This window comes from Gallus gallus, chromosome 2, assembly GCF_016699485.2.
Source record: "Gallus gallus isolate bGalGal1 chromosome 2, bGalGal1.mat.broiler.GRCg7b, whole genome shotgun sequence".
NCBI lineage: Eukaryota > Metazoa > Chordata > Aves > Galliformes > Phasianidae > Gallus > Gallus gallus.
The window spans coordinates 50,757,855-50,771,970 of record NC_052533.1 but is presented as its reverse complement, the minus strand read 5'-3'; the positions used below and the strand labels follow the sequence as shown (position 1 = coordinate 50,771,970).

Below are 14,116 nucleotides of genomic sequence, written 5' to 3'. Positions count from 1 at the left end.
TGGCCTGCTGGAGAAGAGCTCTGTGGAGAAGGGCCTGGGGGTCCTGGTAGACAACAGGATGGTGGTGAGCCAGTAGTGTGCCCTTGTGGCCAAGAAGGCCAGTGGGATCCTGGAGTGCATTAAAAGGACAGTGGCCAGCAGGTCAAGGGAACTGATCCTCCCCCTCTACTCTGCCCTGGTCATGCCTCTCCTGGAGTACTGTATCCAGTTCTGGGCTCTCCAGTACAAGAAAGACAGGGATCTTTTGGAGAGAGTCCAGCAGAAGGCCACAAAGATGATAAAGGGCCTGGAGCATCTCCGCTGTGAGGAAAGACTGGGTGACCAGGATCTGTTCAGCCTTGAGTCTGAGAGGATTTCTGATTAATGTTTATAGGTATTATAAGTGTGGGAGACAAAGGGACACGGCCAATCTCTTTTCAGTGGTCTATGGAGACAGGACAAGGGGAAATGGCCATAAACTGGAGCATAGGAAGTTCCACACCAATACACGAAAGAACTTCTTCATGGTGAGGGTGACAGAGCACTGGAATGGTCTGCCCAGGGAGGTTGTGGATTCTCCTTCTCTGGAGATACTCAAGACCTGTTTGGATACCTACCTGTGCAGCCTGCTGTAGGAAGCCTGCTTTGCAGGGGGGTTGGACTCAATGTTCTCTAGAGGACCCTTCCAGCCCCTACAGTTCTGTGATTCCATGACAGCTACAATGGTGTAGACTCACTTGTCTACAGATCAGGTGTTTGGTGTCGGTTGATGTCTCTGGAGTATCTTACCTTGACTCCAGCTGCCACCGGATAAAGGCTGTTTTATCCTTTAAGGTCTGTCTCATATCTCCATGGCTTGTGTAGATGCCTTGGGTACCCAGGGGCATTCAGAAGGCAGGAGACACTTAGATGTGCACAACGTGGATTGAGTTAGTGCTCATGAATCCTTTGGTTACTGACACTTTACACAAGTTTAGCTTTTCATTAGTACAAGCTACACATACTAGCTAAAGCTTTTTTCCTTGTTCATGAGTTTTAGTAGAGCAACATGCTTATAGAAAAACTGTTAAATCTATTCCCTGAAATCCGTAGTTTGTCTTCTGGTTGATGAGATAGGCAATAAAATAGCTTTTTTTTCCGATGTAGGTTCTTGGGATCAGATAGTCCAAAATATGGCTTGGACACTACTACAATGGAAATTAAAAATCCTATGGTTTAAAGGGAGACACATACATAAAGTACTATTAACATAATGGATATCATGGCTTACGTTGTATAGCATTTCAAATTTGACAACTTTGAAGTTGTTACTGTTTTCCTGAAAGTCATACCAAGATTTCCCTTTCAACCCTAATTGCTTTAGGCCAGTATGATTAGGTCAGTGTACTACTGGGCTCAGTCTGTTGACTCAGATCTGGGGATGGCTAGGAGCCAAAACAATCCGTAACATAACTAAGAGCAGTTTCATGTTCACCACAAGTCTTGCCAGATGTAATTAATGACTGCCATGGCAGCAGTGATGGTAGAGTATCATGTACCTTGTCACTTCACTTGCTCAGCAGAACAGGTGGGCTGGCATTGGCTAAAGATTCCTCTGAACAATGCAAGTGTTCAAGGCAGGGCTAAGGACTGAACCAATTATTACTGTTGTGTGAGTGCTGAAATGAAGCTCAGCGAATGTCCACAAATGCAGAAGCACAGAAGCAGATTACTCCTCTTGTAAAATGACAGAAACAAAGCTGAAGCTACCCAGGAATAAACAGAAGAAAATTCAGTGCTGCGGTCCTTCCCAGTTTACCCTTCATTTACCCTTCATGCGATACATCATTTATTAGGGTAATTTTTTATGTTTGAAGAAGGTAAGGAATGATTTTTAAAGAGCACCAGAGCATTTCTCAGCATATGGAACACTTACTAATGCAATTATGAGCTTGCTATGTTTTCTGCAGCAGTTCATTTTAAATTTTGCAGCCAATGTTATTGTTAGTTAACCCAGACGCTTATGTCAGAAAGCTCAGGAAGTATGTTAAGTGTGTCTGGAAAGATATGGTGGTTGCCTGCTACTGTAAAACTTTAAAATTAGTGATTCAGTGTGAGTTACTCTTCTTTTGAGATTTGGTTTGAATGTTTTTCTTGTCATTTCACAGAAAGTGTTGGTGGATGAGGTAGATGATGTTGAATTTAAAAATCAACTTGTAATTTGGAAAAAGTACTGACAATCTATAATTTTTCTCAGCTCAGTTTTTATGCCATTTCTGTTCTTGTTCAGTGTACTTTTATTTTTTGAACCTTTCCTGAAGTTGTTTATGTTTTACATTATAACATCAAGAACACTTTCTTCCATTCTCTTTGTAGAGAGTAAGTAGAGAAAAGTAAAGGCAGGTAACATAATTTGGAAGTGTGGCTATTGAATTAGCTCTTCTCCAGATTCCAGTATTTTCCTTGTTTTAGTACTAATGTCGATACTTTGCCTCTGAAGTTGGAATTTGGAATCCAGTTCTCTAATGTAAGCATAAATTATCCTATTTTTGTAATACCGTGTAAGAAAGAATATTCAGGTAAGTCAGTAATCCACAAAATTCAAGCTTGAAATTCTGTTTCCTTTCAGGATTTTCTTACTAGGATTAAAAAAAAATCTTAGTAGATACAATGGAATGTTATGAATTAATATGGAAGAATATATGATCTATCTGTTGTTGTGCACCCCGTAACTTAAAAGAAGTTTTTTAGGCACATTTATGTGCTGAATTACCACCTTCTGGTGAGCACATGAAAGGAACTTTTAGCTGTTCTGCAAGTGGGACAAACAGAGATTGAAGAGAAAGTCTGCATAATGTGACAGTCAGAATTGCTCATTTTATGAGCACTTCTCACAGAACCCTGTGAAATGACCCTCTGTAGAAGGCTGCTGAAATAAGGTGATATTAAAATGACATGGATTTTTGTGTTTGTCCATAATTGCCCATTAGTTGATGGTATACATGAAAACTACAAGGGAACAGAAAGCTCATACATCATTCTTACAGGAGAGAAGGGCTAATACAAGTCACTGTCAGAGGTCTGCATCACTGTGCTGTGCACTGTGCTAACACGATGTAGAGCCTATCTTGTCCGAGGCTCTGACTCAGCAAAAGTGTTTTTATGTTAAGTAAAAAATACTTATGTATGAATTTTGAAGGATGGGATGCAGGCATTCACCGACTTCAGCTTGTCCTCCAAAAAAGACCTGCCACTGTACGTGGACAACAGATATTTGTCCTGAAGGCATACTTTGTCCTTTTTTCTCTTAAACTTATATGAACACTGTCACAGTGAGTGTAATTCTTCTGGTCCTCCAAACAGACTCCAGACACTTGAATGGTTATTGAAGTTGAGCCATATTGTTACCTTAGGGATGGATTCCTCTGAGCCAAGGATGAGGTAAATGCGAATAAAACTGCTAACAAGGTTTTCCTTCATGTGGTTAGCTTTTTATGTGACTAAATAAATCATATACTAGCTGACATTGCTGTCGACCTGTCACTTTTTGAGTCAATTCATAATAAATATAAGAAAATGAGGTCACAGAGCTCATTAATACTTTATGCCGTTCTGTTTTTTTGAATGGTGTCTTTGCAGTATCGTTGATTGTAATACACTGACCAGCGGTGGCATACTGCAGATGTTGCATTACATTACAAAATAAACAAGCTGTTTTAATAGCCAGAGAAGCCAGCAATATGATAAAACTTTCCTTTACATTTACCTTACGTCATTAACACTGCTTTTTATGTTGTGTTTTTAGCTCCCCATGCTGGCGTCAGTCCAGCTGAATATTATCATCAGATGGCTCTGTTGGCAGGCCAGCGCAGCCCTTACGCAGACATCATTCCTTCAGCTGCCACTGCTGGAGCTGGTGCTCTTCATATGGAATATCTTCACGCCATGGATAGTAAGTGACATTTTCTAGAAATAATGATAGTCCTGCAAAGGGAACCATATGGATCATTCCTGGTCTGGCCCAAAAGGTCTCCATGCAGGAATCAACATAAGTCTCCGGTGAAGCTGGAGGACCTGAACATTGGTTGCCAGATAAGCAAGGGTTACATTAAGTCTGAAAGTAAACTTTGAAAGAAAGCGTGGACAGGAACGGGACTGCTCCTGAATGTAGGTTGTAAATTTTATTTCCTCTACGGCTTGAGTGCTTTCAAAAAGGTCCTTTTCTATTCACAGTCAGTAACTTACTTTCATCATTAGGGTAAGTATTTGCTCTTATGAGCTTTCTATTAATAAAGGGTTTGCTTATATTTTTTCCATTAGGAGAGCTTGTTCCCCTCGTTTTTAGAGAGCTAACATGCTTACAAGTTATGTATCATAGACTGATAGACTTTGAGACTGCTTCTAAGATGAAGCAGATTGCTGAATTCTTAAGGGTCTTGACTTAGTTTTCCCTAATATTAAGAGCCTTCTATACCCACTTCAGCATCTTTCAGATCTTTAATCAGTCTCCTCTCTGGTGAAGGAGGAAAAGAGAGTGTCCTATTCCAAATTGCTTGCTGCCACTTATTTTGATCAACCAGAAGGGTAATGCAGAGTATTTAGAAGATGCTTGCATGCTTATTGGGATGAAATCAGTTCCTTCCAGAAGAGAAATAAAAAATGGTGACAAGAAATCAAGCACTCATGACTCATGCTCACTTGTACAGAGCAGTACAATAGCATTACACCACCTTGTTGTCCAATTGTCCCACAGCTTTTTAAAATCTTTGTTAGCCTGTGGTTTCTTCTCACTTGTATCCCACTGTTGACTGCTTGCTATGCTTGCTGATCCAAGGAGTGTGGGAGTTAGGAGGTTCTTCTCTGAAAACACGGAAATATAGTTAGCTACCACTCAGAAAACATGCCTGGGAGCATGAAATAATTGACTGACCAGCAATCTTTACAAGATTGAGACATGACAGACTGCCATGGAACTGGCTGAGACAAACTATTTTGATTGCAGTATCTTGATAGTGAAAGACTTTTTAATCCAGTTTATTTTATCAATCTCATACTGCACTGATAGTGTGCATATATGGCACTGGTTGTGTGCAGTGATTGTACAGTAAAGTAAAATACCTTGAACCCACTTCAGGAACATTATAAACCCACACATGGTGTATGGACCAGAAATTAATGTGCAGGTTTCAGTGCTTAAAAGCTTAAGAAATTGATATTTTCTGGTTTGTATTTTAAGAGGAATAAGGATGAACAAGGTACACTGTTAATGCTTTTGATGCATATTAATATCTTGCAGAATGGAAACTATTTTTTGCATAGTTTAGGTAATATAAATCTGTTGCTGTCTTCAGTTGCAAGGAAAAATCCCCAGATTTATAAATGGACATTACTTCATTGAAGTCGAAGTTCATTGAAGAGGTGTTTTGTACTTGCAATGTTTTTAGTTCCTACGAGGATGGAGTTTCTGAATGCATGCAGTTAAGCAGTTCCGTACTACTTACGTAGAGGCAGGCATAATTTAATGGACCTGTCCAGTCTAAAGAAAGATGGACAGATGTATGCTAGAAAATCTAAGAAAATCAGAAGACATTGCAGTACTCATACAAATAGTGGCACTTCCACTAAGGACCTTGATGTGTGAGTAGAGATTGTATCTGCTGTAATCTCCATAGAATTACAGTTTTGCATCCCAGAGCCTATTATCACTTCCCCTTCTTATAGAAAGGGAAGCATATTGACCTTTGCCCATAACTTCAATCCAGTCATAACATGTACCTAAGCACTTGCTCTAACATGAATGTTTGTTGTCCGCAGCTTTAGCTGCAATGTATTTGAAATGTGCTCTTTAATTTGTTTTGTGTTTGCTTTTAAAAATTAAGATCACACATTTGTAGTTCATTATAGCAGCAACTTTTCAATTAGGGATTATTTCAGAGTTAAAGACAAAAAAATGTGTAATGGTATTATGCAAATGGGTTATTTTTAAACAGTAAATAGAGAATTAAAATAAGAACCAATCCTACGAAGGTCACTCAGCTCACCTTCTGTATTTGATGAGAATGTGTTTAGTCAGGCAATAGCTGCTTTTATCTAAATAGAGTATGAAGTTACCCTTTTACTTTGTAAAAACTAATTAAAACTATCTTAACTTGTGTGGTTATACAGTAAATTAATTGTCATTAAGTAGAAATCTGAATGTCCTATCATTCATCATGCTATAGAAAACCCCTTTCTTCTTTGTCAGAGTTTTAGATTAGAAAAGAGAACAAAACAATTAGCAGGAAGCCAATATTAAAACTTTTTTTTCAGCGGTAACAATGACCATGTTTGCATTTGATATCTAAGTATAGTGATGAGTGCAAACCAGTGACATTTGTTTGGGTCTTTCTTTTTAGGAGTTTATATAGTTACGTTAAAAGTACTCTTTGAACTTTGCTCAGTCTCGTCAAAGAACACAGATGAGAGATTGGTAGTTTCCCTCATTATCTGCTACCAAATTCTGAGCAAGTTAACTCACTCAAAGACTGCTGCTCATTTATTCTGCACAACAACAAAATAGATACAAGCAAGATATTGTTCTTATTTTGTGAAGCAAGTCCAAGTCTGTCTCTTAATTGTGTGTTTATACAGCATATAGCGCAGTAATTTGGCATCTCTGCTCTCTCCTGTAGTACAAATAATAATTCCAGCGACAGCATACGCTAGGCACAAAAGCACTTTAAATGCAGTTTACAGGTTTTGGCCTTTTGTTGTGCTGGAAGACTGATTTCAAAGTGAAAACAGTTAACTGCAAAGTTAAATGTTGCCTAAGGAGTAGAAAGTTCTTGAAGCTCTGAACTTCAGTGTCCGTGAACTTTCTACAGTGTATGTTGTGGGAAAATAAGTCCAAGATTGTGTGTTCTCGGTTGACACAAGCCAGCAGTGTGTGCTTGCAGCCCAGAAGGCCAACTGTATCCTGGGCTGCATTAAAAAAGGGGTGGCCAGCAGGGAGAGGGAGGTGGTTGTTCCCCTCTACTCAGCTCTTGTGAGGCCTCATCTGGAGTACTGTGTCCATGCCTGGGGCCTGCAGCACAAGAAGGACTCAGAGCTGTTGGAACGAGTCCAGAGGAGGGCCACTAAGATGATCAGAGCACTGGAGCACCTCTCCTATGAAGAAAGGTTGAGGGAACTGGGCATGTTTAGTTTGGAGAAGAAAAAGTCTTCGGGGAGACCTCATTGTGGCCTTCCAGTACTTGAAGGAAGCATATAAACAGGAGGGGGAATGAGTGTTTATGAGGGTGGCAGTGATAGGCCAAGGGGGAATGGTTTTAAACTAAGACAGAGGGGGTTTAGGAAGTTTTTCACACAGAGGGTGGTGATGCACTGGAACAGGTTGCCCAAGGAGGTTGTGGATGCCCCATCCCTGGATGCATTCAAGGCCAGGCTGGATGTGGCTCTGGGCAGCCTGGTCTAGTGGTTGGCAACCCTGCACATAGCAGGGGGTTTGAAATCAGATGATCATTGTGGTCCTTTTCAGCACGGGTGATTCTATGATTCTATGACATGTTTTTCTGCTGTTTTGGTAGCCAGAATCCCTGACTAGGTCTTCCTATCGTCTTGATTGATCTTAAAGGTTCAGATATGTTAACTATAATATCAAAATAACTCGGGGAAGATATTGACAGTAGTAATAACTGTGATTCATTATTGTGGCTGAAAAGATGCCAGGACTGTCTTTTAAATTCTTAGATAATTCCAAAAATCACAGGTTTTGGGTTTGGTGTCTGCCTATTTCCCTTGGAGAGTGAATTTTACCACGCTTTTATATGGTGTTTAGTAGAAGGTAGGGGTGTTCCTGAGGTTTCTAGATTCATCTCCTGTCAGTGTTAATATCCTCATTCTGATTACGTTTTGTCTCTCCATACTCAGAATGAACGTCCTATGTTCATAACGTTCAACAGAAAGTATTGCTTTAGGTGACTTCTAAGAAGTTTGATTTGAAGGGAATAGAACAGGTTTGATGAAATTTGATTTAAAGAGATAGAATAAATGATATATGTCTGAAGATTGCCTTATGAATGATTAAGCAATGCTAAAAACTACGACTCAGAAATCAAATTCATGGACAAATTTACTGGATGGCATATTCCATTTTTGAAATTTATGATAGAGATAGATATCTGTTATTTTAGAATTGATCTCCATCCCAGGAATAAGATCTTTTCTTCTGACACCTGCTGGGTTTTTTGTTGGCACACTCAAGTCTTTACTATCTACTGCTGGCTTCTTATAACTATAATGTCTACTCCAAAATGGTGACATTCCTAAACAAACCTTCATTTTCGGCTTCCATTTATGTGCTTTGCCAAAGCTGATTTTTTTTTCAATGCTTGCACAGTGGGAAATGACTTTTCAATGAATCACTGGCCCTGCATTTTTTTGTTTTAAAGTATTTTATAAGGAGTGTGGAATGTAATGCTACAGTGGGAGAATACAGAGAGCAGACAAACATCTCAAATTACTAAATAAATATTGAAGTGTTTGTGTTTAAAATAAGTGCCTGGGCAAGGCTGAAAAGTTTGTTTTACTGTTCAGAGTAATGTAAAAATAGCGATCTATTCCCTTTCGTAGTAATAGAGTAGCTAAGAATGATGTTATGCTAAATCAATGGTTTAGCAAACATTCTGCAGTGCAGTGGGTGGACAGTTCATGCTTAAGACTTTTTAAGAATGTGAAACCTAATTAAATGACAGAGATCTGAAAAAAAAAATAAAATCCATTTAATTGTATTTCTATTGCTGAAAATCATGGCCTTCCCTGAAGCGAATCTCCTTCCCCCATTGTCAGATCCTGTAGAATTCTTGCTTGACCTTGGCTGTTGGTTCCTGCTGTGAAGCAGGAATTTCCCCCTGTACACAAGAAACCCTTTGACCTTAGTAAACTGGCCCCATCCCAGGTAGATGGAAAGTGCTGGTGAATTCCTGCATCTAGGTGGGGGGCAGAACCGGGCACCGCCTCAGGGAGAAGACAAAGCCCAAGGACTGCTGGGTGGTGCAGCCAGTGCCTGGGCTATATATCATTAAGGTGCAGTGTCTAATCACAGAAGAAGCAAAACCCAGGTGTTGTCCCTGGCTTTTATCACCCAGACCCAGTCTAAGTTCAAATGAAAGATATTCAGGTGTTGGTGTTCTTAGTAACCACTCCACTTCTTTAATCAAACCTACGCACCCCCTGTCTAGTCAGCATCAGTAGCAATCAGTTCACATTTTGCAGGGTCCTGAGGAGTTTCCCAAATAAATGTCAAATCCTTTGTAGTTGTACAGATTCAGAACAGAACTTCTGATTTATAAGAAGTAACTTTTAAAAAGTATTACGCACTGAAATGCTCTTTGAAACTTTTCACATGCTGCCATTAGCAGTGCACAGTGACTCTCAGCTGTAAATACATTACACTAGTTCCTGCTTATCAAAAGAGTGGGAGCTGTGCTTATCCTCTTCTGAGTGCTGCCTGCTGCCTTCTGGCTAGCACAGTGAGGTTTGTGCTAGAGGATTCATGCCAATGTTCGCTATTAACTACATAACCCTGTCATTATAGCACAGTGTTAGGATAGCTGGTAATCACCCATGATGTCTGAACAACATCTCACTTTGCTGGTCAGCGAGTGTCTAGCAGGTCTTATTCCCTCCACTTGCTGGTTAACCAGAAACAGCTGTGCTTAGCCAGTCCCTTGTAAAACAGCGGTAGCATAGTTTATTCACCTTTAAAGCACTCCAATTGTATCCTCAGCTCAGGCAAATTACATTCCCCAGTTGACTTCAGAGGATTTGTTCTAATTGATGCTAGCTGAACAGTCAGCAGATGAGAGTTGTGGGTGAAAGATGTAAGTGCCGTTTTTTGTTTTACCATAGCATGTATCTTGTATTTTCTTATTAAGTACATTGCAGTTTCTTATAGCTGCTTATCAGTGTTGGGTTTTATTTTGGCACGAATAAAATATCTCAACCTTTGAAAGATACGAAGGACATGAAGCACAGCACTAATGAAATATCAAGCAGGCACACTACAATAGCAAGCTCGTAAAAAGGGGATAAAATAGATTGCATAAAATAAGTGTAGTAGCTCTAGGAATAAATAAATGGCTGCGCCTGAGTTTTAAATGATGAATCGAGAACATGAATATTCATCGAAAGGCTGAGCAGTATAGGCTAAGGCCTCTTGCTGAGATAGTACACAAAATTAAAAAATAAAATAAAACAACATCTTAACCAAATGCCAAAAAGAATTGATAGCCGTGTTGGCAGGTGAGCTAAAACTCAGCACAGATTAGAAGGACTATAGGCAGAGATGCGATCACAGAAGCACAGCAGCAATGCAGTGGCAGCTTTTAATACCAGAGAAAAATCTTTGATAGTGTACACAGAAAGAAGGGCAACACACTTATATTTGTAAGGAAAACATAATGGCAGATTGTAATCCAGCTGTGTCCTTGGGATTAGTCTAATTGGAGTCCATTCGACTGGTTATTATTAGGCATGTAAACTGCAATACTCCATTGAGAAGTTGTCCTAGAGCACCAAGAGATGAGCAAGAATCAAGAAAAGCAGAGCCATAATGGAGGGTTGCTAACCTGTTGATTTGGAGTAAGTTACAGAGAAAGTCAAGGAGTCTGAGAGAAGTAACGGTAAAGTAAACATTAAACCAGAGACCTGCGTGAGCCTAGCTGTCAGGATTGTTAGGACTCAGTCCTTTACTGCAGGTTAAAGGGATTAAAAAGGTAGAAGGTACAGTACTGTTAAAGGAGTTAGTTGAGCACACAGGAGGGAGACTAATTCTCTCCTTAGACTAAAGTGAGATGGAAAGTAATTAAATAAAGGGAATAAATTTAAAGCGATCTGTCTTCCATCAGGACTGCGGATTGTTGAAGATGATGTGGTAAAATAGACCAGAAGGGTTAAAGAATTTTAAAGCTGCACAAATGATTTAGAAATGTAATATTTATTTATTTGAATGTTATCACTTTCACTTAACTGCTTTGAAAAGCTTAATCTCTAGTTTTAAGAAATCTGGAAACTGTAGACCCCTGTGCACACCAACACAAGAATATCATGGATCCTGGATGAGTTCAAATAAAGCCTACCATTTCTCAGTCTAATGCTGTGAATGCCAGTTTAACTTCTGTTGATAATAGCTGACCTTTATAGTGATTTTCAGTCCTGATTTTTAGTTTCGCATCAAGTATTGTCCAGCAGAAGTGTGGTCAGCAAAGGAAAAAGCTACCGCTTCATTTCTGTGCTGTATTTTTACGGTTTTAGCTTTCATTGTGCGTATTAAAGATATGTGGGTTTGGGTTTGTTAGTAGCCTAGATCTGAACCACTGTCTCATTGCATGTGGTTGAATTAATGATGTGAATGTCTAAGAAGCCATCAGATTCATAAATCACCAGAAATGAGAGGGATAACTCATAAAAGTCTTTTCCTTTTGTTTAGCAATTTATCATTTTGCTTGCAAATTAATAAGTACAGCTCCACTGAGGTAAGCCACAGGAAGATAGATTTTTCATCCTAATTTTCGTCAATCATAGCCAGTAGATCACAAGTGAAGAGAGTGGGCTTATCACAGAGTGTTGGTGTCTTGTGACTCCCTTACTCCCTTACACTGATAAAAAATAAATGCAACTTAAGTATCCTGGTGGATAATTATTTGTGTTTACATAACAGGCACCAGGTTTCCGAGTCCAAGATTATCAGCTAGACCAAGCCGAAAGCGTACGTTGTCTATATCCCCCCTATCTGATCACAGCTTTGACCTTCAGACCATGATACGGACATCTCCAAATTCCTTGGTCACAATTCTCAATAATTCTCGTAGCAGTTCGTCAGCCAGTGGTTCTTATGGCCACTTATCTGCAAGCGCAATAAGGTAAGAACAGTGTTTTCTATGTATATTGTATATGTATCTATTTTTTTATGTCATGGACACACAGACATGTATACATACAAATGTGAATGTACACTTGCATTTTTATGTAACTGTTTTGTTTTGTGTATATATGTATTTGCAACTTCTGTACTGTTCACTGGAGCCTAATATGAGATATAAAATACTTTTTTTTCTTGTTCAGAAAGGTAAACACAAGGGACAGTTTTGGTATATTGTCATCCAGACCAGATAATACTCCATGTGGCCAGCAGAAATGGGGTGTGTGTGTTTGTGTGTGTGTGTGTACTCAGGAGTCTGTAGTCAGAGAAGAAGGTCTAGGATAGGTTTGTGACTTAGGTGTCCCATGTTCTTCTGTCCATGTAGATAAAAGACAGTGAAATGTTCCTACATTACAATCATCAGAGATTAAAGCACAGATGTGGTGCTATTCAATTAAAACAGTTTACTAGAATTTCTTGGCATCAATATTCAAGTTTTTTCATGTTTTATTAGACTTTCTGTGGCTGAATTATCTTTTTTTCTACCAAGAGAGTACTGTTACCATCTCTCATAATTAGAAATGCGGTGATTTTCACTTGGCCACTTCACTTCTAGTGCAAAAAAACAGCTGAAAATGCTTGCTCTGAAGGCAGAAGAGCAGAGTAGCAAAAGACAAGGTAGGGAGAAATTGTACATTGCAGGGAAAAAAATGGGAAGCAAGAAGAGCACAGAGAGATGGAACAAAAGTAAAAGTGCCAAAAAATGAGAGTGGAAGAAAATGAGGAAAAGCAACTTTAAAAATGGAGATGTGGCTGCGGAGCATGCTTGCATGTATGACACTGCTGTATATTAACTGAGAAAAGTTCCTTTGGTATTCCAGAAAAAAATCCTTTACTTCTCCAGTGTCTTAGAAAATACTCATTTTGTATTTATGGCTCTCGAACAAAGAATGCTTCTGATCCCTGACTTAAGAACACCCTCCACCTTCAACTTGGAACGAGGAAAAGGAGCAAGTCTTCACAGCAATTTCTTGAGATCTGAAAGACCCATTTTTGGCAAGGCTCAAACATGCCTTTCCAGCATAAATGACACACTTAAAACTTAAAAAAAAAAAAAAAAAAGGCTATGGGAATTTGCACTACTGGAGAAAATGGAGCATGCAGCTAGTGTAGTGTACTGGAAAACCTGAGCCTGCTAAACTTTGAAAGTGACAGAACTATAAATATTTGGTATTAGCATAAGTACTGTTTTTGTTTATTTTGTTTTTATTTACAGTACTTCTTTTGAATAGCCCTGCCTCATAGCCCTGATTTGCTTGAGTAGCTGTGTAGTACTTCACAGGTATGCTGTCATAGCTCTGCAGTACTGCTCTATGACATTTGTAGCCACAGCTCCAGTTATCAAGCTTCTGAATGTGGAATATGATTTATATCGGTAGCAGACAGCAGTTTTGGACCACATCTGTTACATATTTTGGCTGCATGAAGGTGTACTATCCCATTGTCATTAAGATGAGAAGGCACTTCAGTTACTAACTTCCCTTTCCATTGGTTGTAACTTTGGTGAAGCAAATAGCGCATGAAAGTTGGCATACTCTCTACACTGGAGTTAGTCTCTCCTCCTTTTACTCGTACCCCACAGCTGGAAATGGTTATTACATCTTTTTGATATGCTGAATCACAAACCTAAGGGCTATACCTGCCAAGTCAGTCTGATGAACAGTTTTGTCAAAGATGGTTGAGGAATTGGAGTAAGTTAAGTGCGGAGACTAAGTAAAGATTTACTAACTGGTATAGTAGGTCTTGTGAACTGCTGTCACTGGGGAGAGCAAGGTTTATGCACCTGAGTCTGTATTTGGCAGAAGCTTTCCGCACTCCCTGGTCATATTTTCCAGGTGTACATAATCCAAAATTTCCTAACAATTTTGAGTTCATAATTTCTTCTTTTTAACAAGAATATTCACGTTCTACTTGAAAAGTGGTAAACATATCACTCTGTTCTTCCAAATGGAAAGGAGGGAAGGGGAGAGCTGCCTCTTTTCCCACGTTTGAAACTCACCTCTGTTGATGCCCTTTAACTTCTCTCATGTGAACATGTCTACATAACAGTTACACCAACATAAACAGTAACATAAGGTATTCCAACCAGGCCACATTTCATTACTTTAATAAATTCAAAGACTAAATAGCAACAGGGCTATCAGTAAAACCTTATTATTGCAAACCACTGTCTTGTAAATAATGCATCAGTGCAAGAAC

General features: G+C 39.2%; 1 protein-coding gene across 6 annotated transcripts in view; it reads left to right on the top strand.

The window, feature by feature from the left end:
• The window catches only part of GLI3 (GLI family zinc finger 3), a 211,790-nt gene that overhangs the window by 141,817 nt on the left and 55,857 nt on the right, over positions 1-14,116 (top strand). For all 6 annotated transcript variants that reach the window (NM_001271903.3, XM_015281558.4, NM_001398311.1 and 3 more), the window contains 2 exons: positions 3,764-3,910; positions 11,657-11,858. In NM_001271903.3, coding sequence (NP_001258832.2) covers positions 3,764-3,910; positions 11,657-11,858 — 349 coding nt within the window. The remainder of the gene's footprint in view (positions 1-3,763; positions 3,911-11,656; positions 11,859-14,116) is intronic.